This window comes from Kryptolebias marmoratus, linkage group LG1, assembly GCF_001649575.2.
Source record: "Kryptolebias marmoratus isolate JLee-2015 linkage group LG1, ASM164957v2, whole genome shotgun sequence".
Lineage (NCBI taxonomy): Eukaryota > Metazoa > Chordata > Actinopteri > Cyprinodontiformes > Rivulidae > Kryptolebias > Kryptolebias marmoratus.
In genome coordinates, this window is record NC_051430.1 from 2457894 (window position 1) to 2483733 (window position 25840).

The window sequence follows — 25840 nt, forward strand, 5'->3', positions numbered from 1 at the left end:
GCTGGTTAGAACTTCTCATCACAATGTGAAAATTCAGAACTGCTTCTTGTTTTCATCTGACGGCACGTCGTCTGACATATCTTCCTGATTCATCCAGCTGTTTCTATTCTTTATTAGTTTACTGTGGTCCCTGAACGCAGCACCATGACCACTGATGACGTAAGGACGCATGGCGTTGATTTGGAGCTGGAACACATGTGAGGTTTGTTGATAATGTTTAGTTTTGTGGATTACCGGTGTTATTTCAAATGAACAGTGAATTTTCTGAACTGAAATGGTGTCGTGTCTTCACAGACTATCTCGCTAGATATTGCACGAGATAAGTTTAGCATTCTTGTTAATGCGCGAACTATTTGTTAGCATATTAGCTGATGATAAGAGTTAGCTTCAAATCTTAACATACGTTTGCGGTAGTATACAGTTGCTTTTGAACTTGGAGCGTGACAGGATGTGTTATTTTGCAATTGTAGCATCGGTACGGTAACGTTATGCAGAACAGGTGGACACGATGAAGTCGAGGACCCGCAGTCTTCAGGTGTTTGACACGGAGTTGAGTGCGGACACTGTCGAGTGGTGTCCTGTTGCTTCTAACCACAATGTCCTGGCCTGTGGGACATATCAGCTTCACAAAGAGGTAAGATTACAAACAAGCATTTATCCTGTTATCTGTCGTACGAAACAAATAATCGCTGTCGCGGGTTTTGGTGTTACTTCAGGGGCGCTCCCAGGAAGTTTTCAGAGGGGGACACACAGATAATGCTGGTGTGGGGTTCACAAAAAAACAAAAGCCTATCAGAATAAATGTGTGTAGTTCTTATTTACATGCACCAACTACAGCTGCACTCCACAAATCGAACAAAGAAGTCCAGCGTTCATGCTAAAAACAGTAAATGTTCGTGCTTCTGTATATTTCTTTTTTATAATTGCTTGGAAATGTTTGACAACAACTTGTAGTGTTTCTTGAAGATATTCATGAATCACAGGCCCATAGAGGTGTGGTGGCAAGTGTGGACACCTGATTATGTGATTAAATAGGGAAGCAAAAGAAGGGTGTGTAAAAAAAAAAAAAAAAAAAAAATTTAACATGAGGAGAAAACAAACAAACAAAAAAAAGTAACTGCAGACATTCAGTCAACTTCAGGTAGCCTATGCCAAAGTCTAAATGGATTCATTTTTAGTACCTAAAGCTATAGTGAGTGTGGGGACAGAGTCTGAGCCAAGCAAATAAAGAAGGAAGTATCACCATGATTATTTAAAGCAGGGGTGGCCAATCCTGGTCCTGGAGGGCCACTATCCTGCATGTTTTCCTTGTTTCTCTGCTCCAACACACCTGATTCAGTGGTTTAATGACCTCTTCATGTTCTGCAGAAGCCTGTTAATCACCCATTGATTCAAATCAGGTGTGTTGAAGCAGAGAAACAAGTAAAATATGCAGGATAGTGGCCCTCCAGGACCAGGATTGGCCACCCCTGATTTAAAGTTTGTATTTTCATGGACTAGATCTGAAGATGCTCCACTACCACAGTGTGTTATCTGCCAAGAGCTGCTAACTAATGACACTATGAGACCATGTCGACTCCGGTGTCATATTGAGACCAAACACCTAAGTTTGGTGATCAAGCCCTGGGAGTTTTTTTGACAGGGGGCTTAATAAACTGCGGTCACAGCAGAAAGTAAGTCATCTTTTAGCACTTTAAATGACAAGGCAACTGAAGCATCAAATCATAAGGCATAGCTAAAGCAGGTAAATCTCACAACATCTGTGAAACATTAATCTTACCTGCTGCTACAGACATGTTCAGTGATGATGGAAGAAGCTTATGCTGCTAAGATGAAGCCCGTATATTATACATATTATTATTATTATTATTATTATTATTATGTCTGATAACACCATCCAGCGCTGCATTTCCAACTTGGCATCAGATTTGAAGGAACAGGTGTCGGTTGCTGTTCCTGACAGCCCTGTCTTCTCTTCTCAGCTGGACGAGTCGACCGATGTTGCTAACTGTGCTGAATTAATGGTGTATGTGTGCTCTATTAAGAGCAGCCGGCAGAGAAAATCAGTCACAGGGTGGAAAGTCGAGGTTGGCGGATCTTAATGAAACTTTTCACACATGCATATTTAGGTATAAAATGGCACATCCCAAAGTATTTTCAAAAATATTACTATTTAAAGCGGCACTCAGGGGTAAATGGGAGGCTTGGATGACTAGTGGGGATAAATCCTTCACAAAAACTGTCCGAATGCGAAGAGCATCATTTTCTGAGGACTGTCAGTGGATCCTAACAGCGTGGAGCAGAGTGAATGAATCCACCATCATTAATGGCTTCCAAAAGGCTGGACTGCTGTTTGATCAGCACTTTTACTATGTTACTGGCACTGTTTGGAAACTAATCAGGTCAGTTATGTTCAGTTAAAGCTCAACTTGGCAACTTTTTCTTCTTTTCCCCTCTTGAAAACCAACAGCGGCGGAGATATCAGCGGCTTATAGCCCTGTGCGGCTTCTATATGTACGTTTCCAGTTCTTTTTTAAAACTTTGTGGGTGCGCTCTATAGACCGGAAAATACGGTATGTAAATCATCAAAAGTCAACACTTGAAAAAGACTATTTGAGGTGTGTTTTAATTTCTAATCAAGTGCGATGTCCTGTTCGTTTACATAGAGGCCACAGGACTTGAACCAGCCGACAGGGAAGCTGGTCTAGTTCCAGCTTCAACTTCTGGGTTCCTATCCAGGGTTTACTACATTAAGAAGACTTTGTGTATGTAGCTGAGTTGAACTTAACCAGCTCAAAGCTGAGGAAGGCAGGTGGAAAATGTAACAATTATTTTTATTATAAATTTTCTACAACACCAATTCCAATGAATTTGGGACGTTGTTTTAAACAAATAAAAACAGAATACCATGATTTGCAAATCTTTTTTAACCTATATTAAATTAAATACACTACACAGACAAGATAGTTAATATTCAAATGGATAAACTTTGTTTTTTTTTGCAAATATTCACTCAATTTGAATTTGATGCCTGCAACATGTTCCAAAAAAGCTGGGACAGAGACAACAACAGACTGGGAAAGTTGAGGAATGCTCAAAAAACATGTGCAGGTGAACAGGTTCATTGGAAACAGGTGAGTGTCATGATTGAGTGTGAAAAGACCGAAAGGCTCAGTCGTTCACAAGCAAGGATGGGGCGATGTTCACCACTTTGTGAACAACTGCGTGAGCAAATAGTCCAACAGTTTAAGAACATTTCTCAACGTACAATTATAAGGAATTTCGGGATTTTATCATCATACAGTTCATAATATCAAAAGGTTCAGAGAATCTGGAATAAACATATAAATTCTTGAACTCTTGTAAGGAAATTATATAGTAGAACCAAAAATAAAATTAGATAACCCAGTTGGAACAAATTTTCAAAAGTTTACATTTTTTTGAACATACAATTTTAGAGCTAACTTGTCATGAAATTAATAGTCATGCTGATGTCTGTTGCTTGTCATCCTAATAATGCTGCAGGTTGGGGAAGAAGATGCTGCCCCCAGCCGTACTGGACGTCTTTACCTTTTTGAATTTTGTCAAGAGGAACCGTTGAGGCCTCCTCTCACTGAACTACAGCGCACAGACACAGCAGCGATTTTAGATTTGAAATGGTGAGAAATCAGGTTTGACTAGTGTGGCTGTAGAAGTCACCATTTCCTTCCCCTTTTTGTCAAGTTGTTTTTGCTTATCTTCAGGTGCCACATTCCCATGGCAGAGAAGCCGGTTCTGGGAATGGCTGCTGCTACAGGAGAGCTGCAGATGTTCACATTGTCAGACAGTCAGGTGAGAAACGTGGCTTCAGAGGAATCACAACTGTAGGCTTTTGGATAACCTTTGGGTAAGGTCTCTCAGAAACAGAGGGTTTAGTGAGGAGGAGATCAGTTCACCACTGGAGAGTATGGAGTTCCAGGCTTTAAGCTGCTTTAAGTTATGTTGCTAAAAGGAAAAACGGTTCATAAAAGATGGTTTAGACTAGTTTGGATGGTCATAGCAAACTCTATAATTAGTTTCTGTAAAACATGCCCACCTGTGAGATGGACTGACTACAACATCAGGCATTAACCAGAGAAACATCCAGGAGGCAAAGATAATCCTGATGAAGAGACTGGATGATCTGTCCACAAGACCACTAGAATCTGGAGCTGCAGCTGATTACTGCAGAGTGATTACTGGAGCTGCATAAGGATCATACAGGAAAAAAAGTCTACAAAGTTTTCAGAATACCAAATATCTTCGCAGCAGACTCTGTCTACCCTTGTCTGTCCTTACCAATATCTAACCTTTCACACTACAGTCCTGCAGTATTGACACAAATACGAGCAGTTCCTGAACTCACCATTGGTCATTTACAGACGGACCAATCAAGAACTTGCTTACATGCTCAAAGCCATGATGGAACTTCCAGAGTGACAGCAGCTCCACATCTGGGTACTCAGGCTTTTTGGGTGAAAACGCCACCTCCACTTCGACTAGCAGTGCATCCATATTATGGCATATTTGCTAAGGAAACAACTTTTAAAATACTACAGTATTGTTTTGAAGCTTTTATGTGCCCAAATAATATGACCTGTTAGGCAGGTTATTATTTAATGTCACCAGAAGTATTTACAACCCCAATTCTGAAAAAGTTGAGACATTGTGTAAATTGTAAATGAAAAATACAATTTGCAAATCTTATAAACCCATATTTTATTCACAATGGAACATGGCAAACATTAAATGTTTAAACTAAGAAATTGTACCGTTTTTAGAAAAAATAAGGTAACTTTTTTAATTTCATAGTAGCAACAGATTTAAGAAATGAATTAAAAGTAAGCGATATGAATAAGAAACAGCTGAAGGAGAATGTTGGTTCATTGGCAACAGGTCAGTCAGAGGACTGGGTGTAAAAAGAGCATTTTAGAGAGGCTGAATCTGTCAGAAGTGAAGATGGGTAGAGGCTCAGCAGTCTGTGGAAAACTGTGGCTAAAAATAGTGGAACAATTTCAGAATAATGTTCCTTAATGGAAAATTGGGAAGATATTGAATATCCCATCATCTACAGTTCATATTATCATCAAACGATTTGAAGAATCTGAAGTCTGAAAGTCAATATCGGAGCCCCGTGACCTTCAGGCCCTCTGGCGACAGCTCGGATTGTGTTATGGGCATCAGTGCATGGGCTCACAAATCATTGTCTGTAAACACAGTTTACTGTGACATCCACAAATGCTTATTTATGCCCTATCATTCGAAGAAAAGTCATAAGAAGAAACACCATCCTGAAACACTGCCGTCTTTTCTGGACCAAAGCTCATATATAATGGACTGAGGCAAAGTGGAAAACTGTCCTGTGGTTTTGTGGCTTTAAACAAAACAATAATAATAATAATAATAATAATAATAATAATAATATGAACAATTGTCAACATTTTAACGTATTTACTTGTTCTGTCTTGATGTTGTACAGGAGACATTGTAGTGCAGGATGTGTTCATTACAATGTTACAGTCTGCACTCGTGAATCTGTGTGTCCAATAGGAAGGTGGGCGCAGTCTGCAGGCTCTGTGCAGCTGCCAGGTTGGAGCAGAGCGACTCACTTTGTCGTTGGACTGGTCCACTGGAAGAATGGACAGGTACCAGAGTTCGAGCAGCTTTAAACAGTCTGTCAGATTCCCGGTAACAGAAATATCTGAGCTGGTGTGTTTTCAGCAGCAGCGACGTGCGGGTGACATGCAGTGACTCTGCAGGCTGCATCAGCGTCTTCTCTTTGGCTGAAGGCTCTCTGATGGCTCTGTCGCAGTGGAAGGCCCACGACTTCGAGGCTTGGATCACAGCCTTCTCCTACTGGGACACACAGCTGGTTTATTCTGGTAACAAAGCTCAGGGTTGTAATCTGTCAGTACAAAACTGGTAACGCTTTCTTTAAAGTTTAATAATTAACATAATTTTATGATTATTATAAAAAATTAAGTGAAAGCTTAAATTGTTTCTCTTTACATACATGCATTATTAGTTTAATATACACTCTCTTAATTTCAACGTTTTAGGATATGATGAATTGTCTGATTGTCACCATGTTTGACAATTAATTAAAATTGTAAAAGTTGTCAGAGCATATGATTTGAATTTTTGTTTTTAACACAATTTCTACATCATTAAATGATTGTTTGGGAGTGAATGTAACTGAAACTAATCAAGATTTTTGTAAAATAAAATTTAATTAGAAAACAGCAAATATTCCTCACTTTGGTTACAACTAAATTCAACCATCAATTGCAATCAGTTCTGGAAATTCTTCACAATTCATTTGCAGACTTTTATTTCTGCACAGCTCTGTAAGGTAACACCACAGCATTTGAATCAGGTTAAGGAGTTTGGGCTTTAACTGGACCATTACAACACCTTGATTCTTTTCTTTTTCAGCCATTCGGTTGTGGATTTGTTGCTGTGTTTGGGGTCATTATTCTGTTAATCATGACTCAGTTTGGTCCGTGCTTCAGCTGTCAGACACATGGCCACCACCATGTTGACAGTTGCTATGAGGTGTTTGTGCTGATATGCTGCGTTTAGTTTTCTCCAAACATTCTGCATCTCGGGTTTGGTCTCAGTTGTTCAAAGAACATTGTTCCAAAAGTCTTGTGGTTCATTCAGATGTAACTTTACAAACCTAAGTCGTGATGTCGTACTTGTTTAGTCTTTTACTAAATGTCCTGTCATGATCTTTAACCTTTAACTTGCTAAGTGAGGCCAATAGAATCTGAGGTGGAGCTCTTGGGGTTTTTGTCAGTTCCTTAAGCATTGCATGGTCTGACCTTGGGGTGACTGCTGTGACGTCCACTCCTGGGAAGATTGGCAGATGTCCTAAATGTTTTCCACTTGTGAATAATCTTTCTCTCTGTAGAATGATGAACTCCAAATAGTTTGGAAGTTAGCGTTAACCCTTCTCAGTTTGAAGGGTAGCAACAGTTGCTTCTCTGAGCCCACTGTTGATGTCTTTAACACTCACCTGTATGCTCCAGAACAGGAAACAAAACAAAACTACTGCTTTTATAGAACAAGTTATTGAATAACTGATGATCATCAGTAATCAGTACATTTGTTTAGCAGCACCTGGATCCATCTTTTACATTTTGATTTAGTTAAATAAATAATGACATGGTTAGTATGTTGTTGTTGTTCTCCTGAGATTTTATTAGCCTACTTTTACAACCTTGTAATCTTTTTTTTACTTATCATGAATGTTTGTGAATTTCAGGTGGAGATGACTGCAAACTCAAAGGCTGGGATCTCAGAGCTGGTTCTTCACGCCCTGTTTTTATCAGTAAAAGGTAGTAAGAGGACCTGAGTTGATGGGTCATCTATGATAAGAATTGTCATTTTTGACGAACTGCTGGAAAATTTGATTTTTTTTTTCTTCTTTTTCTCCTAAAGTCACTCAATGGGTGTTTGCAGCATTCACAGCAATCCTCACCGTGAACACATCCTGGCTACAGGCAGGCAAGTATCCGCATGCTTGGTGAACAAATGTACTGTTGGCTGTTCTCATTCTGTTAGTCATTTTATCATGCTCCGATCTTTTTCTTCTGCAGCTACGATGAGCGGGTTTTGCTGTGGGATAGCAGGAACATGAAGCAGCCCCTTAGAGAGACTCCAGTGGGTGGTGGGGTGTGGAGGCTGAAGTGGCACCCAGACAATCAGTACCTGCTGCTAGCAGCCTGCATGCATAATGACTTCCATATTCTTCACTGCCAGGAGGCCTTAGGTTAGGAAAAACTGGACTCTTCCTCATTAAGCCTGGCTCACACTGTCATTTTTGCCCATCATAAACGACTGGTACATGTCACACTCTGCAAGCTGGAGATGATAAAATTTTGATTGTAACTTGTGTCACACTGTACAATGCAAGATTTAATAGATGTCGAACAGTTCCGACATTTTGCTGCAGGAGAACTGAGTATGTCAAAGATCCAACAAAAATCAGTCCAATAATTAAAGAAAGTTGGAGACATTGCAAATGCTAAAATTAGCAACATGGTAGATAAAAGCTAAAATTGGCAAAACAGTAGTTAAACCCTATTATTAGCATAATGGTAGTTAAATGGCAAAACTAGCAAAACATTATTTAAAAGCTACAAATAAAACAAGTATGATAAAGTAGGAAACCAGTGTGAATACTGAGGAAGATGAAGAAAAAGAGAGCCATGTGGACAGTCATGGCTGGGACAAAGATGTTAGTCACACTGAACAACTTTCTGATTCAAGCTCATCCAAAGAATGTCTTACAATTTTCTTTTTTCTACTTGCAACAAAAGATTTTATCTAAGATGGCTGAAAATCCAGCGTTTAGAATTCTCTTAATTTGTAGAATTTGATGATGGGAACAGACTACATTAAAGGCCTAGCATTCCTTGAAGGATGCATATCACCCGCCACCTTTCCTGTCAGAGTTTTTAACTAAGATCATCTTATGATGAGAAATGAGGATATTGTAGTCATTTTGGTACCATTGCACAAAATTGCGTCTCGAGACGTGGTAGCACTTGGGGTGTGTGTTTAGAGTGACTCTGATAGTCAACTCTGTCTGCTATCAAAATATCTCACAACCTACTCTCTCATCAAAGTAATCACAACTGTTTACTTTTGACATCACCCCAATTCAAGATGGCCACCACATCTAATCAACATTAGCCATCATAAAAGTAGCTGTAACTTAGTCAGATTTGCATATATTTAGCTAAAGTTTTGTGTGGTAGAAGCTGAGAGTCCCAACACATACGCTGAGTGCTAACACATCTTAAAGGATCTCACAATATCACAAGATAATGTTATTTGACCAAAAAGATTATCACATTTCAACATCAGATGATCTCAGTCTAACACTAGAGAAGGTGGGGGTGGGATACACAATCCTTTGAGGAATGCTAGGCCATTAATGTTATAGTGAAATGCTGATATCTGTGGTTCTACCACACTGTTTGAGGCAAACTTGAATACATTTTTGTCTCTTCCCTGAAGTTTAACGTGTCTCCGGCTGTGATGCTGCCGTCCAACAAATAGCTGCAAAAAAACTGAACAATCCAGCAGATTTCTAAGAGATATGCAAGCTCCTGCTGCAAACATGGAAGAACCTAAGCTTCAGTTTTCGGTTCCTGAGAATAATAATAATAATAGAATTTATAATAATTTTTCCTTCTTTTAAAGGAATCGGTGTGTTTTGTTAATAATTATTGTTGTTTACTTGTCACTGTTCAGAGGGCGATGGAGGATCATGTCCCGTTTTGTCCTCCTACATCCTTCACAACTCCTTGGCATATGGAGCTGACTGGTCCAGGCTGTCCCTCAAGGGCTCCGCTCCCCAGTCCCCTCCCACCACAGATTCAAAGGAAAGTCTTGCAGAGAGCGGAGGACATTTACGGATCCAGTATGAATCTCCCACAGCCAGCTTCGACACTTCCCTGGAGGACGATGCAGGCCGATACATCCCAGAGGAAACTGCAGCCCCCTCTCCCTCCCCTGCTGCAGGTCCAGCCCCCTACCCCGACAAGGACGCTCCCTCACTGTCCTGTTTGCTAGCCAGCTGCTCATTCTATGACCACATGCTCCACGTGTGGCGCTGGGATTGGACTCCAGATGAGACTCAACAGGAGTCAGATCATTGCTGATAAACTGTCTGAGGTAGACTTATACAAATATATCGTTCCATTTACATGCTTAATCATGAAGATGAGTTTTCAACAACACTTGAGATTATCCGATCACCAAAAACTATTTTTATGATGCTGTTTTTTAATAATGAAACAAATGTAATCCTTATTCTCTTTTTGTACTGTAGCAGCAAAACCAACAACTCTTTACCCTCACATTTTGGTTTTAAGTGTTATAAATGCCTAAAAACACACACACACACACACAAACACCTTTCGTGTTCTCTGTACCCTTACCAGACAGAAATATGTCTGACTTTGGACTTCAAAGTACCTTTCTTCTCTAAGGGGCTTCTGATTCATGTTTTCATTCAGGCTCATTCCAAATGTAACCTTGAATAAATATTTCACCTGAAGCCTACATTACTGTTCAAAGGAAACTAAACATTTGTAAATGTCTCTTTCATTGTTAGTTACATTTATTTGTTTATCTCCAATAGATCATATCAGTTATGACTCTGCAGATTTTAGGCTGAACAAAAGTGAACAGCTCTTTGACTTCAGGGGGTTCTGAATTACAGAACTGATTACAGTTCATTTGTTTTGGACTGTATGACTGTTAGCAACCTTTGTGTTTTCACACCAGTTACACAACCAAATACTCAATAGCATATTTAAATGTACACAATTTTCTATATGTAAATGTCACTTTTTTTCCTTGATTTGATTTTTAATAAATCTGCCAGTAATTATGGCTGTTTATTATTGCTCACCACTGAAGGGTGTTTTCAAAATCTCTCACAAGCAACGTGGCCTCCACATCTATTCAACTTTAGCAAAACCAAAAATGACTAAAACAGTAATTTTACAGATAGTGAGCAAAAACCTATAACATACTTAATTTTGTAAATATTGACCAAAAATCTTACTGTGTTAGTAGCTGAAAGTTATCTCCAGCACATACCATTGACTACTGGAATCAACTCTGTTAGCAAAATATCTCAAACTGGTGGATGGACAAGTGATTCACTTTTCAAGTCAAGCCTATCCAAGATGGCTGCCACAGTTACCCTCACAGTTAATATCTGCCAGTCACCGGAGGTAGCAGGAAAATGGTTATAACTTGGTCAATTTCACAGAAATTGAGCTAAAGTCTGGTGTGATAGTTGCTGAAAGTCCTCCCTAATCACACTCCAAGTGCTAACAGATTGTGCACATTATTTCCAAGATTTGACTTAAACAGCTAAAACTCCATTTATCACCATCAGATCTTAGTTTGAAAGGCAGCAGGCAATGTGCTTTACTTCAAGAAATGCTAGGTCTTATTTTCAAAACTCATAAGGTCAAGCTTTTAAATACTTTTGTTTCTTTTCACAAAATAAAACTTCTCGATGGACATTCAATAGTTGTGTTCCCATAATTTTATGTTGCACAATACATTTACACTGGTCAAGTTCTGGTTTCATAGAACAGTTATTTGAAGATGTAAAAGATATCCTGATTCCATCCTATCAGTTATTTACAGACAGTTCTGTAGTCTGAGTGTGTCTATTAAATTCTGAAACCAAACGTTTAGCCAACTGAGACACCTTTTAGAAATAGTTTGCAGTCCCATCTGATGATCCTCCTGGGGGGTCAGTCTCCAAGACATCTCTAACGCACGTGGTTCTTAGGATACAGCTTGAAGAGCTTCCCTTGTTGTGTTGGCTCAAATCCATACTTCTCCAGCTGATCTTTGTTGAAAGTACCCTCCTCAAAGTCTCTTTTTATTTGAGGAGCCACAACTTCGTCGAATAAACTCTGTGCTGTGACTGGTGGTTCTGTTCCTCTGGGTGAACGGTATGACACGTATGGCTTGAGTTTACACCCATCCAATTGGGGAACCACAAACTGGGGGATCATTTCCTGAACAGACAGAAACTTGCTGCTGGGGAGCTTCCGTCCTGCCGGCCGGGCTCCTCGGCCTTTATAGTGGGACCTTGAGCCGCGTTTGCTGGTGAACTCGGACATCCTGTCTGCGCCTCTGACCAGACCCCTCATAAGTGTGGATAACACTCCCATTATGGTTTTTCCAGCTTTCTATTTCTTGGAAGTAGAGAAAACATGCAGAGAGAGAGTAATATTTGCATTAGCCGTGCATTTATAAAGACCACTTAAATACTACTATCGAACTGAATATGACAAGCTAAGTATTGGTTGGATAATTATTTTCCGCTGGAGGAAGGCACCAGCTCCCTGCAACCCTGCACGGACAACTGGGTAAAGAAGTCGGGAATTTTTTAGTTTAGCCTATATCAATAAACTTCTCCGAGTTACTACAGTCAAATAAATGTTAAATATAAAGTCCATGCTCACCTTGACCACACTGCTAGCTCGTTGCGAGCGTTCACCTTTCTAACAAGAAAGATGGTTATTGATTGGTCGAAAGTTATATCGTTTCACCAATTAGAGCACGACATACTAACACCGGCTGTCAGTGATTGGAAGAACGTCAGATAAAGCGTCACCGGATACGATGGAACGACACTGAGCTGCGTTTCAAAATAAATGCTCACCGTGTACTCTAACGCGTATAAAATAATTCCCGTTGATGATTAAAATAACAGTGAAATGCTGTGTTAACTAAAGGTGAAATATAGTTAATATTGAAGTATATATCAGTCTCAATGTGCGTTTATGTTCATTTTATATTGAAGTATTTTATTTTGACAAGAAAACAGGAAATACAGTTTAGACCTACCACACGGTGTTTACAACTGTGTCAGACATGTACACACAATAACTGACGCCAGTGAGGTACGGAGTAAATACTTTGCTCTCTTTATTCCAAAACAGATAGTTAAGGAGGTGTTTTTTGTATTTTTATACTTAATGATACTTCGGTTACTTTTTTTGCTTTCGTTGGCTGGTTTTGGTTTTGTGTTGTGGCGGAATGCCGGAACAATAACAACCTGTTCAAAACTAAGAAAAGCTAAAACTCACAGCTTTATTAGTGCTTGAATCGTAATCTCCCCGTGTGGGGACATAACGTCAGCTTACAGCAAGCTACAAGTTGGTTGCTGGCCTAAAATTGTCTTTTCTTTTTGTTTGTTTGTTTTTTATATAGATCGCTCTATTTTGTCCACTTCTTTCTCTACTTGTTTTATGTTACATTGATATTTTCTGTCTGTCGCTGCTTGTTCTCTTTTTGTCAGTCTGTCAACAAATGTCACAGCAGAAGTTACTTAATCTAAGTGATTTAAAAGCCTAAAAACATCAATATAGACAACACAGAGATTTAGTAAACAAACTGAAGACAATCTGTATGTATAAGGGTTGTACATAAGGCATATGGAGAGCCATTGCTGAGGTTTTGCTTGCTTGTTTTGAGCTCCTGAGTTGGAGTGTCCGCTTCCAAACACGGACTGATCTTTGACCCAGATTTCTCTCACTCCATGTTCTGTGTTGGTCAGCAGGGTGTCCTCTCTTTTTTCAGTGCATTTTCAGATTACAACCAGCAATGACTTGATCAAAAAACGTTCATTTTGTAAAGTCAAGGTTTGTATCCACCGGCACCTGTCTCTTTGCCTTCCCAACTATCAGCAGCTTTTCTAGACCATTGTAAAATGACTTTGTAGTACTCTAGTGATTGTGTGTTTTGTTTCTTCCTGTCTTATTTTTATTAAAAAGTATGGAAAGGTATGACATTTAGTTTTAGTGTTTTTCATATCTGAATACGTATGGAAAAAAGAAAACAGAGTCTAGGAAATGATTTGTTTTTTCAGACTTTGTTCTATTGAATTTTCTAAAGGATAAAAGTCCATATTTCTAGAAAATGCTCAATCAAGAAGAGTATTTTTGACATTGATTTTATGTACGAGATGAACTTTTTTCTTCATTTACCACATCAAGGTTTAAGCCCTGAAGGCCTTTCCATCCTCCATGAGAAGTCACAATGTCTGCTGTCAGTCACCTGGTGGCGTGATGACAATTGCATCATTTTGTTTGTGCAGCAGCTTCATCCACCGCTTCATGACACAAGGCCCGGGCCAAACCTTTTCTCACAGGGTTTGCACCAAGTGTGTGTGATTGGTCAGAAGATGTTGTGGGCATGTTTAATGTGGAAAAGACTGTGAGCTTTAATGGAGTCATTTTGCTTCTACTGCTCTGCTGAGAAGCAGCGGGCTGAGCTATGAACCTATGAACTTAAAAAGACTGCGCAGAGTCTTCGTGGCTTTGAGTGTCTCCGTTAGTTTAATGAACACATCTTGTCAGGGTAAGGGAAGCAAAATTCTGTACAAGGACAGGAGAGTTGAGAAGCCGGCGGGAAGAAACCTGTTTTAACGCTGTGGGAGGAGAGAGGAGCTTCCTGGGAGTTCTGATCTCAGTGTCTCATGGACTATAAAAGGTGTGTGCACAAACGAACGTCTTGCAACCACGGGACTGAAAACGACTTCTTCATGCCTTATGGAGTATACCGGAGTCTTCAGTGTCTTAGTTTTTCACGAAAACACCTAATTGCATTCATACCTAATCAGCCAATAACATTGTAGCAACTCAATGCATTTAGGTATCTGGACCTGGTGAAGACGACTTGCTGATGGAGCATCAGAATGGGGGAAGAAGATTTAAGTGACTTTGAATGTGTTTGTTGGTGCCTGACGGGCTGGTCTGAGTATTTCAGGAACTGCTGATCTGCTGGGATTTTCATGCAGAACCATCTCTAGGGTTTACAAAGAATGGTCTGAAAAGGAGATAATATTCAGTGAGCAACATTTGTGTGGACAAAAATGCCTTGTTGGTGTCAGAGGAGAATTGTCAGACTGATTGAAGGTTAAAGAAAGGCAACAGTAGCTAAAATAACCACTTGTTCCAACTAAGGTTTGCAGAATACCATCTCTGAATGAACAACACGTTCAACATAAACATGTCCAACCTTGAAGTAGGTGGGCTACAGCAGGAGAAGGCCACATCAAGTGTCACTCCTGTCAGCTAAGAACAGAAAACTGACACTACAATTGACACAGACGCACCAAAACTAGACATTGAGATTGAAAAAAACACTGTCTGGCCTGCAAACAGCAAAAAATGGCTTAATATTTGACAGAAAAATCTGAAATTTTGAGTATAGAGTTTCAAAATAAAAAGTGTGTAGAAACCTTCTAAAATATATTTACAAGTGAGGTGTTTACCTGTTGTGTGTTTTAATTTAAATTAATTTCCCTGTGTATTTGATTCATTCCTATATTATCTGTTTTTTTAACAGGCAGGCATGGAAGACAAGGATGAGGAGGAAAGCTGTTTATACCCGGTCTGTCATTTTTTACTGCAATAACACCTCTGTGTAGTTACAAGATTCAGATGAAGAAAATATAGTTCAAATGTTGTGCAATGCTATTCATAAATTACTTTTCTAGATCATTTTTAATATTTAGTAGCTTTTTATGTCATCAAGTACCATCATGCTCTTGTCTTAACTGATAGTTAAATTTTTCTGAAAAACCTATTCTTTAGATAAAATTATAAACAATATATGTTTGTTAATGTGATTAATAATCTTAGACTTTGTCCACACAGAAACAGTTTTTCCAAAGCGTCCATTTTAGAAATTAGTTGCTGCCAATCATTTTACAATCAGTACTAAAGTCCCACCTACACACCTCTGTGTAACATGACATTAAACCTAAAATAAATTGAAACTTTAAACATATATTAAAAATGCATATTTGAACATACAGCAGCAAGGTACAGGCTACGTGAATCAACAAAATCACTTTAAAACTTGTGCTCCAGCAAGTTACTCGTGGGTGCTCATCTTTTGTGGCTTCAACTTCCTGTTTCTGTTTCTGTTTCTTCTGGTGTATAGTTTTAATATGTCAATGAACACAACAAGATGAAGAGGTTGTCATTGGGTTGTAAGTTTGATTAGAAGTGGGCTATGACATCAACATTTTCAAAAGCTTGTTTTTTTATGTCAAAGCACAAGTGTGGCATTTAAAGCATTTTGTAACACCTTTTTAAAAAACTACAGTTTGGGGGCTCCTAAAATGTTATTTCTATTTAGACACAAAGCTAAAACAAAAAAAGATATTAATCCCAAAAGCCATTCCTGTGTGGACGGCCCCTTACATTGACTAACCTGCAGGAGTCCAACAAGGCTCCATTCTTGGCCCAGTTTTGGTCCCACTTTATTATAATGAATTAGCAGATGTATGTCCAAATGGATGCAGATGACACAGTTATTTCTACTCAAGTTAAAAAATGTTCAGTATCTGTAATTCTTACATCCGCAATGATATATTTTTTACATCTTTTACTAAATACTAAAAATAACAAAACAGTATATGATTACAAAACAATCTGTAGTTTTACTGCAGTTAGTGACAGGAGAGGAGCCTGGTATTGTGAATTAATTTAGATAGTTTGAAATCACATCGGACTCCATGTTATCTTTTAAAAAAACATTTTAAAAAGTGGCAAACTATTAAACCTTATCTTCCAAACTTTAAACACGTACAATACTATCTGTTTGTTGATGCTGAGAGGATTTATCTGCAAGATGTTTTCCTCTCAGTGATTATTGTATTACCACCTGGTTATTCACAAACAGATCAACATCAGCTTTAAACAATAGAAACACTTCTTAAGAAAACCTTAAAAATTTTTGACCAATGGCTGTTTTAATTTCACCGTTGTAACATTTAAAATATTTTTTTTACATTTAGAGAATTTTAAATATGCTTGTTTCTTATCTAAGATTTTACATGGACTTTCTACACATCCTTTAAATGATTTTATTAAACAGATGACTGAAAATTAGTAACAGAACCACTACTATGAAAAACTGGAAGTGCTGCATTAGATGTACAACATTTGGACAAACTATTGTCAGTCAACAGTTGTAAACTAAGGCCGAAGAATATCAGGAAAACAATGCCATGTTATTGTAAAATATTGCCATGATTGGACCATTTGCTATAAACCCTTATGTTCTGTCATTACATTGTTCGCAACACTCTCCATGTGCCAGCTGTGAGAGAAATAAGGTTCCATCTGATTGCCAAATATGTCTTTTTTGCATGGAGTTTATATCTACAATTTATTTGGAAGTTTTTTCCATATAGATTTTGTGCGCTCTAATGAGGGGATATTGATAAATTTCCAATATACTGTGCAGCCATTTTGTAATTAACAGAAGAGGGGAAGCTTCACAGTGGGAAACATGGTCCTGTCACACCTTTTTTGAGAATTGTTGCCGTCATTAAATTCAAAATTACCTTATTCCTAAAAATGGTACAGTTTCTTAGTTTAAACATTTGACATGTTTACTATTATCTATTGTGAATAAAATCTGGGTTTATGAGATTTTGTTTTTCATTTACATTTGACACAATATCCTGATTTTGTTGGATTTGGTGTAAAAAAAAAACTGTGCTGGTGAAACGGATAAATCTTATAATTTTGTTTTGTCAAAATGTCACAACACAGCTCTTGTAGCTCCTCATATTCTCAAAGTGTCCAGTTGAGTTGATTCTGCTGGTTTGGCATTTGTGATGAATCTTTCAGAGCCTGGTTCCGTTCAGTCGGGAGATTAAAGCCAAGATGGAGCAGTTTGTGGAGGAGAGGACAGAGGCCAGTTTGGTGAGCAAATGACATATTCTCTTATTCTTGTTTAAAGGGTTTGACTACAGAAGTGTTTACATTAAATGAACAATAAAGTTAAAAGAAATTGCAGGGTTAGGAGTGATCAGACCACCTGGAGAAAAATTTCAGAGACAAAAGATTTTTGAACAACTTTTGTTTTATTGTTATGGATTAAAAATGGTAGGGGCAATCCAGAATTTGTTCACTAAAAAAATTATGTTGTATGTGTTTTTCTTTCTTTCAGTGGATTTCCATGCTGGTGGGAGCTGTAATAACTGTTTCATTCCTTGGATTTGTGGTGTTTCTTCTTTACAGAAGATACAAACGATCAAGTCAGTACCATTCCCACTGCACGTCCCATATAATTTGCCATTACATTATTCCCAGTACAAGTATCCACACTGTTGTGGTATTACAAAGAGGTTCACTCCACATGTTAGCATGTTCCTGATCCAGTCTTAAACAGATAGCACTAAATAAGTGTGTTCAGTTCAGTCTTACTCAGAGTATTTATATTGTGCTAATTCCTGACCAGTCACCTCATGGCACTATACAAAGATGTAAAATTTACAATTCACAACAATTTATATGTACTTCAGTCCAAAACATCCAGATAAGATCTCATTATAATATAATCTAAATCAATGGATTATAAAATGCCAACTTGTAACAAGTCTAGGGTAACCAAAAGATTGCATCAAATCTTCACTTTGATTCAATTGCCCATTCTGAGCAAACACGGGTCGACATGTGACAGTGGAGAGCAATGACTCTCCTTCCACAAGAATAAACCTCTGGTAGAACAAGGATGAGCAGCCATCTGCTTCTACAAGCTGAGGGTGGAGGAAACAGGAAAGACACAGACAAACACAAAGTATTGAACCAGGTGTAATTTCTATGGGAACATGCGCACGGGCATAGATGGAATAATCCAACATCTGAGCAACAGCGGCGGAACTAATTAAGAGCATTCGGTATTAAAATAACATAAACTTTGTCAGACTTGGAACATATAACCAGACATTATATTAGTAAAAAGATTTCTTCCGAGGCTATTTATAAGTATGTCGCTCATTGTAACTATTTACATCCTAATGACACTAATAACGACTAATGATGACAATAAGTTTCCGAAGTATGCCTCCCTTCGCTGACTCGTGAAGCAGAAGCTGCGGCATACTCTGCTGAGGTCCATGTTAAGTCTTTGTGTATATGCAGAAACAGAAGGTGATTAAGCCGCTGTTCTGTCATTGTTGACCGGAGTGAGGTTACCATCGATTCCGAATCGATAGCTGGGTTTTGAACGACCAAAGATAGAATAAAATGTATATATTGCACCATTATTTTTTTGACATAACAGCAGAAATGATCCACTCTCTGGGCGAAGTGGAGCATTTGGTCTGACTGGAGGAGCCGTTAACGAATATGAGCCGAAAACATTCTTTTTTCTCTCTCTCTCTCTTTTCATCCCGATGGTGCATTGGAAAGAAAATGTCGCCACAGATGCTGTAAATACTGCATTTAGACCAGATGTGGCAATAAAATACAGAATTCCAATGTCATTTTTAACAGAATTGTTCCAGACACGGACATATCAGAGCCAGAGCCTTTAATCATGTGTTAATGATCCCAACCCCGGCTCCGCGTTGTCGCATCTGCAGAAACCTTTTGGTGACTGTTTTGACCCTGGACTGGAGCTTTAAGAATTTGGTCCGGATCTCAATGCTGTAGGTTTTATTCGTGCTTCTGTCTCTATATAAACACAGAGACACGTTAGTCACAGTCTGTGAGAGTCGCGTGCAGTCTGTGCAGCCGTCAGGTGGGAACACGCAGCGCACTGGCAGGGCCGGAAAGTGGGGGGGCCAATTGCCCCCTGGCCCCAGTGGTTCCGGTGCCTATGAGCTAAGTAAAGACAAGGGCAGAGTGAGACAAAAGGTCTAAGCAATCTAAGCCTAAAGCAGCATAACTAAGGAATAGCTCAACCCTAACTGTATTATTTATCAAAAAGGAAAGACTAAAGCCTGGTCCTAAAAGTAGACAGTGTCAGCCTTACAGGCAGAAACTGGAAGTTGGTTCCACAAAAGAGGAGCCTGATAGCTGAAAGCTTTTAGAAACTCTAGGAACCACAAGTAAACCTGCAGTTTGAGAGCAAAGTGCTCTGTTAGGAAAATATGGAACAATAAGATCTTTAATATAAGATGGAGCTTGATTGTTGGAGCTTTGTATGTTGGAAGTAAGATTTTAAATTCTCTTCTGAATTTGACAGGGAGCCAATGGAGAGAAGCTACAATTTTAGATATGTGATCTCTCATCCAGCTCTCATTAAAACTCTTGCAGCAAGATTTTGGATGAACTGAAGACTTTTTCAAGGGTTTTTTGGACACCCAGACAATAAAGAATCACAGTAGTCCAACTTAGACGTGATAAATGTGTGGACCAGTTTTTCTGCATCATTTTGGGACAAGATGTTTCTAATTTTAGTGATATTACGGTGGAGGAAAGCGATCCTGGTAACATTTTTAATGTAGGGATTAAATGACATAGTCTCATCCCAAAAAACATCGAGGTTCCTTACATTATTACTGGAGACCAAGTTAATAACAGTCAGTGTAGGCAAAAGGCTTCAGAGTTTGTTTTTAAAATGTTCAAGTTCAAAGCCCTTCACATCTGACATTAAAATATGTTATTCTTGTAACTGAAACATTCAAATTGCTTATTAGCACCAGGGGCCTCACGTACAAAGACTTACGTGGAATTTCTACTAAAGCATGGCATACAATTAAATCAAGAAAACAGTGTAGGCGCGATGAAATCTAGATTTATGAGACTGTGAATTGAACTACATTTCCTTTGTACATCCTTATCTACGTGGAATTGAGCCCACAAATACCTCTCCTGACGTGCCTCCATTTAATATGCAAATTTAGACAAATAGGTCCCATATTCTTCTCTTTGCACAGTCAACAGTCATGAAATGATGGGGCGCACTTCTGAGGCTGAGACATTTCAAACTGTACATACTACTGTAAACACAGGAGCTCATGAACTTGGTAGAATGCTTTGAAACTGTAGTTTAACCAGCAGAAAACAGGACTTACTTGAACCACTAAACCTGTAATAATGCCGTAAAGACAGGATGATGTTTGGGGTCGCATCGGGGGGTAACATTAGTACAGGTAAATGAATTTATACTCACCAAGAAGCCCCCATCCCACACTATGCCATCTTGTAATCTGTTCCCAGCCATCTGTTTGTTAGAATAAATGAATCATACATTTTACCTGGCCACCTCACTGCTGTGTTGGTTAATTGCATTAAAACATCACATATAATTTGTACAGACTGAATGAAAATGACTCCTCTTACTTAGTGGTGTAATGAGACACTTTTTCCATGGTGCAGGATCCTGGGTCCACGAGACACAACAATATTTGGACAATATTTTTAGAAAAAAAGTTTTTGCTACAACCTCAACTGCCTGATTTCTGATGGTTCTTTTCAGAAATTAGAACAGAGTCTAACTCATTGTCACAAGGAGCAAAAACTAACCTGATCAAGGGTCAACCTTCTTTTCAATATTTTATTGAAAAGAAATTCTGGAAGAGATATTTTTTAGTGATGTTGTAACCAGACACAGTCATAAGTCATTTTTTCTTTTTGCGGGACAGTTTTCAACTTGATGAGAAATCTTGTGATGTTTTAGTCTAACAAGATCTCATGCCACAAGATCTTGTTAGACCCCTGCTGGTAACATAAACACATTTATCCTGTGATGGTCCTTTTTAAAAACAATGTTTGTGCAGTCGACATCTCCAATTACATTAGGAAAACCATCTCTTGCTGCAAATTGCACTCTGAGCCTTTAAAAACCTAAAGCATCTAATGAGCCAGTCATCATTTTGGGCCAGAAAATCCTCTTGATCTCTGAATACATGCTCTCTTGCTAATAATCCTGCAATAATAATAATAATAAGCCTCTAATAAGGTGAAATCCATTGTTGTTAGGGGGATTTTCTGCACCACTTTGCTAATCCTTTAATATCCACCTATGTAATTGCATACATGTGTATGTATTATATGTTCGGCAGGTATGAAGTTTATGTAGAGTTGCACACATGTCCATGGTCAGTTCATTATTGATTAACCATGTTTTACGTTTGAAATGGCGTATGCCACATTTTTGTGTGTACACAGCCTTTGTACATGAGGCGTAGGGTCTGACTTCTCAGCCAGTAACCAACCCCAGATACTTTTGAACAGCAGTAGTGAAGCATTAAAGCAAGACAGGTTCTTGGTCTTAGTGAACATTTGCTTGTTTCAGAAGAAGATGCCGGTGTTCCTCACTACCGCTTCAGAAAAAGGGACAAGGTGATGTTCTACGGTCGGAAGATCATGAGAAAGGTTAGTCCTGTTTGTATCAGTTGCTTCTTTTTGCTGATCTGTTGCGCTCCTTACAGGGTATTTGTCTGAGGGGCACCCCTGCATCCTGATTTTATGTTTCCTCAACCTTATAGTATGTTATATGTGTGTGTATACAGGTTGTTATTTGTAAAATATTAGACAACAATTATTTCTTCTTGTCCATCACTGAAAATAGTGATTTTGCTGGTTTTCACTACTTCTATTGTCCTGCTGGAAGCTGAACCTCTGTCCCAATCTCAAATCACTCCAACAGGTTCCTCTGAAGAATTTCTCAGTATTTTGCTCCATCCATCTTCCTTTTAACTCTGACCAGTTTCCCAGTCCCTGCTGATAGAAAAAACACCCCCACAGCATGATGCTGACAACACCATGCTTCACTGTAGGGGTGGTGTTCTCAGCATAATGAGAGTTGGTAGGTTTGCCTCAAACATGGTATTGTCATTGATGACCTAAAAGTTTGGATTCTCTTCTGACCGAAATTGAATTATTTTCCATTGTTTGAATTGAGTGAAATTTCTGTCCACCTTTTTTATTCTTTAATCAATAGGCTCTTTCACAAAAAAGTTCCGCTAAATGGCTTCAAAGACCAGTCCATCTTTATGCTTGACCGTTCATAAATCACAGATGGAGCCACCCATGTCCCGCATAGATTCATTTCATTTCAGAAATGAAGAGAGCAACGTAGAACCAAAAGAGTTGTGGAGCAGAACTCAGCTGAGTTGACCTTAAAATGTGTCACATCTTACTTGTACTGTTTTTAAAACATGACAAATTAAGTAAGTTTAACAATTCTTTTTGGGCTTAACTAATGTTTCAAACTAAATACAAAGTTGCCGTGCATCGTCATTGATCCTCCTTTTGGTAATAAATCTGTTTGTTGTTGTTTAACCTGGTGGTCACACAGATCAGATGTTATCACTTCATCACAATATTGAGCTGCAAAGCTGGCTAACCTCTTCATATGTCGACCATTTCAGGTCTATTACTACCTTGCTTTGCGGCACAAAGGTGCATCGCCATCCCCATTCATTCAGAAATTACCTGAGGCGGCCAGAAGGCGCCTAAGTCCCGGCTTGAGGGGTTATGTGAAGGGGCCTGATGTCTTTTTTTGGCCTCTCTTCCATGAAGCCCAGCTTTGTGCAGATTATAGTGGTCCTGTGGACAGATCCTGATGATATTTTTTATCATCCAATCCTGATCTGTTCTTCAAAGTTGTTGTCTCCTAACTGTGTGGAGAGTTCCTTGGTCTTTGTGATGCTCTTTCATGGTGATAGCCCTCACTGATCAGAGGTGCTGGACTGATGTGGATTCTGGAGGCTATCAGAACATGTTTGTATCAAATGACACATTTAGATCATCTGACTCTTTGATTACCTGTAAGTGGATGCTATTCAACTAATTATGTGGCTTCTGAAGGTAATGGTTGGGACTTAAAGAAAGGGGATGAATGCAGATGCATGTACCTTTTTTCTGTTATTCAGTTTTGTATTTTTTTTTTAACAACGTTTTCTGATTTAACTTCTTTAAGCATGAGTATTTGTGAAGAAATATGGATTTTAATCTAAATAAAATTCCAATTAAATTCCAAATTATGAGGCAACAAACTAAAAGGATTCCTAAAATGAGTGAATATTTTTGCATGGCTCTGTAAAGGAAATCTGGGCACTTGTAAAACCTTTTATCAGTGCATTCATTTGCATAGCTCCTTTGCTTTTTCAGAAACATTGTTTCCTTATCTTGCTGCTGCAGGTTCAGACGTTGTCCACAACTCCTGCTTCTAACTCAAACTCTGCTTCACGGCAGAGAGGGAGGAAGAGAACCAAAGTCCTGTCCATAGCTCGCAAGTGAGACCCTTTTTTAAAAAAAAAAAAAAAAAAAAAGCTATGCAATAACTAAAGAAGTAGAGATAAGTTCAAAGTGTCAAAAGTTAACTAACATAAGAAAAGGAAAAGTTGTTTTAATAGAATAATCTTCCTTTTGTTCCACTCCAGTTGGACTCTAAGTTACAAAAACTTTATCAAAGAATCCAAAGACCAGAAGAAAATATAATACATAAGCAGAAAAAAGTTGAATACTGCTAATTCAGCATTCTCATTGTTGTCACTACTTCTGCATACATTGTGCTCAAAACGTTCAGGTCATGCAGGAGATGGGTGCTATGACTTTAGTTTTTTCTAACTTTTATACTTTTCCAAATATTTAACTTTACTTGCAGATATTTTTCCCTGGGAAATACATTTAGTTGTCTTCAATACCTTCAAAACATTGTTCTTTTTAAAATCTGCTTCAGCAAGCATGCTCTGTTTAGCTACCACACTACATTTAGCTATCATTCTGCTACTTTAGCTTTCATTACTGATTTTAGCTTTAAGTTAGCCTTACTTTTAGCTTCTGTTTGGCCTTTTGTTACTTTATGATATTTTTTTTTTTTTTTTTTTTGGCTTTTACCGAGCATTTAACTTGAATTAGTGTTTTATCTGTTAGCTCGTGTTTTGCTCTATTTAACCTTAGCAGCAACTCTTCAGCACTCAGCAGTCACACGGCATTTTTACAGAAAGTGCAATTTCTCTAGCTTGGGTGAAGTTAGCTACAAAGTACAAGCTGACAAAAGATTCAGTGATTTATTTTTAAAATCTCAATATGTTTTTTTTTTCTGCTTGTGTCAGAATCCTACGTATCCGCAGGGAGCCACCCACCCTGCAGCCAAAGGAGCCTCCTCCATGTCTGCTGGAGGCTGACCTGACTGAATTTGACGTGCAGAATTCCCATCTGCCCTCTGAGGTGCTGTACATGCTGAAAAATGTCAGGTTTGTACATTAAAGTCAAAGAATATCGCTGATTATTTTGCTTATTTTTTTAGTCTTACACATTTTGGAAATTAAATGTCTACCAATCCGTTTGTTCTATTTTTAATAAACAAGCAGTGTGAAGTTAACTTTAAAAATAAATTTAAGTACAATCGCATGTGATATTGCAAGATGTCACACAAAGAGTATGTGGTGTTATTGACTTTCAGCCACTACCACACCAAGTGTTCTTGGCAAACACAAAATGCCTATAATGCAATCTTTTTTTTACAAATATTAATCTAAACTTTAGTGGTGTCATAGCTGAGTCATTTACAACTTATACTCCAAATGTTAAGCAATGACAGGATCTTTAAAAGTTTGTCATTAAACTAATGGAGTTAAATCTGTTTGTTAGCAAAAGATCTCATGAACCACTGGGCAGATTTTAATGAGACTTTAAATAATTCAGGTAGTCAATGGATGTACATCTACAACTGATGATCTTCTGGAATGAACCTAATTTAAAATGGCTGCCTTAGCTAATTGACCATAGCAAACAGACAAATGTCTCAAACCCAGTCAAATTAAAGATACTGGGCCAAAATTTGATGTGGTTGTAGCTGAGAGTCATTCACAACACACGGCCTGAGCATTAACATCTCAGGCGAGATTTTGTGATATAACCTGAGGGATTATTTGTCCTTTGAACATTAGAGGGAACCCAGCTGTGCTGTGTTTGCTTCCAGGGTGCTCGGCCATTTTGAGAAGCCTCTCTTCCTGGAGCTGTGTCGTCACATGGTGCTGATCCAGCTTCATCAAGGAGAGGGACTCTTTCGACCTGGTGACATTGATGACAGCATTTACGTGGTCCAAGATGGCCGCCTGGAGCTGTGTATCCATGAGAGTGTAAGACAGAAATATTCACAGACAGTATGAGAACACTGGAGTTAGTTGTATTTGGTTTAAAGTTGATTTATTCAGCCCTTCTCATAATGAAATAGTCACAAAAACTTTGATAATTTCAGATTTTCTTTATTTTTTACTTGTTTTTTTAATTTTTATTGAACAATTACAGTGTGGAAGTATAACATTCATACATCATTAAACAATTGACAAGGCAGGACTTGACATGATTCAGACTCGCAACACAAAAACGAAGTTTTAAGGATTTTATTATGGACAGACTAGGAGCAGGACCAGAGGCTTTGAACAGCGCACTCACGTGACCGTCTTGGATCGGGACCAGAACTGGTAAGTCCTCCTTAGCTTGGTGGCCAAGTGCAGACAGGCTTGTCTGAAAGGGGCTGAGGCGAGAGGGAAAGTCCAGGTCCA

The 25840-nt window shown here is 38.6% G+C and overlaps 3 protein-coding genes across 11 annotated transcripts in view; 2 read left to right on the forward strand and 1 right to left on the reverse strand.

The window, feature by feature from the left end:
- The first annotated feature begins 54 nt into the window (after positions 1 to 54).
- Positions 55 to 10426, forward strand: dph7 (diphthamide biosynthesis 7). Of its 3 annotated transcripts, none has more exons than XM_025002451.2 (10): positions 55 to 197; positions 471 to 634; positions 3526 to 3659; positions 3744 to 3831; positions 5569 to 5663; positions 5740 to 5900; positions 7286 to 7358; positions 7462 to 7527; positions 7620 to 7792; positions 9283 to 10426. In XM_025002451.2, exons 2-10 carry the CDS (start codon positions 509 to 511, stop codon positions 9690 to 9692), a joined length of 1326 nt encoding a protein of 441 aa, XP_024858219.1. In that variant the 5' UTR covers positions 55 to 197; positions 471 to 508; the 3' UTR covers positions 9693 to 10426. The 3 variants fall into 3 exon arrangements, with proteins under 3 accessions (XP_024858219.1, XP_017295358.1, XP_017295359.1); XM_017439869.3 differs by having other exon boundaries at positions 83 to 202; XM_017439870.3 differs by having other exon boundaries at positions 83 to 202; positions 5743 to 5900.
- A 651-nt stretch (positions 10427 to 11077) lies between these two features.
- Positions 11078 to 12144, reverse strand: mrpl41 (mitochondrial ribosomal protein L41). 2 transcript variants are annotated; one of them, XM_017439871.3, is made up of 2 exons: positions 12030 to 12144; positions 11078 to 11759 (listed from the first exon to the last, which is right to left on the reverse strand). In XM_017439871.3, the coding sequence occupies exon 2, from the start codon at positions 11733 to 11735 to the stop codon at positions 11328 to 11330; it is 408 nt and encodes a 135-aa protein (XP_017295360.1). In that variant the 5' UTR covers positions 11736 to 11759; positions 12030 to 12144; the 3' UTR covers positions 11078 to 11327. The 2 variants fall into 2 exon arrangements, with proteins under 2 accessions (XP_017295360.1, XP_017295361.1); XM_017439872.3 differs by having other exon boundaries at positions 11078 to 11753; positions 12030 to 12139.
- A 260-nt stretch (positions 12145 to 12404) lies between these two features.
- Positions 12405 to 25840, forward strand: part of pnpla7b (patatin-like phospholipase domain containing 7b) — a 73195-nt gene continuing 59759 nt past the window's right edge. For 3 of the 6 annotated variants that reach the window (XR_005233454.1, XR_005233453.1, XM_017439873.3), the window contains exons 1-8: positions 12405 to 12470; positions 14920 to 14964; positions 17220 to 17294; positions 17542 to 17629; positions 21619 to 21698; positions 23469 to 23563; positions 24386 to 24526; positions 25255 to 25414. Coding sequence is in view for 4 of the 6 variants with exons in the window: in XM_017439873.3 (XP_017295362.1) it covers positions 14926 to 14964; positions 17220 to 17294; positions 17542 to 17629; positions 21619 to 21698; positions 23469 to 23563; positions 24386 to 24526; positions 25255 to 25414 (678 nt within the window). In the remaining 2 variants the exon portion in view is untranslated. Of the gene's footprint in view, positions 12471 to 14919; positions 14965 to 17219; positions 17295 to 17541; positions 17630 to 21618; positions 21699 to 23468; positions 23564 to 24385; positions 24527 to 25254; positions 25415 to 25840 lie in introns of those variants that run through there. The other 3 variants (XM_025002450.2, XM_037976698.1, XM_037976699.1) reach the window with 3 other exon arrangements.

Bases quoted from the DNA above. Each gene is read 5' to 3' on its own strand.
- dph7 (XM_025002451.2), top strand. From the start codon at position 509: ATGAAGTCGAGGACCCGCAGTCTTCAGGTGTTTGACACGGAGTTGAGT. The intron at 7,359-7,461 runs GTAGTAAGAGGA...TTTCTCCTAAAG, and splicing joins CCTGTTTTTATCAGTAAAAG to TCACTCAATGGGTGTTTGCA. The intron at 7,793-9,282 runs GTTAGGAAAAAC...GTCACTGTTCAG, and splicing joins TCACTGCCAGGAGGCCTTAG to AGGGCGATGGAGGATCATGT.
- mrpl41 (XM_017439871.3), bottom strand. From the start codon at position 11,735: ATGGGAGTGTTATCCACACTTATGAGGGGTCTGGTCAGAGGCGCAGAC.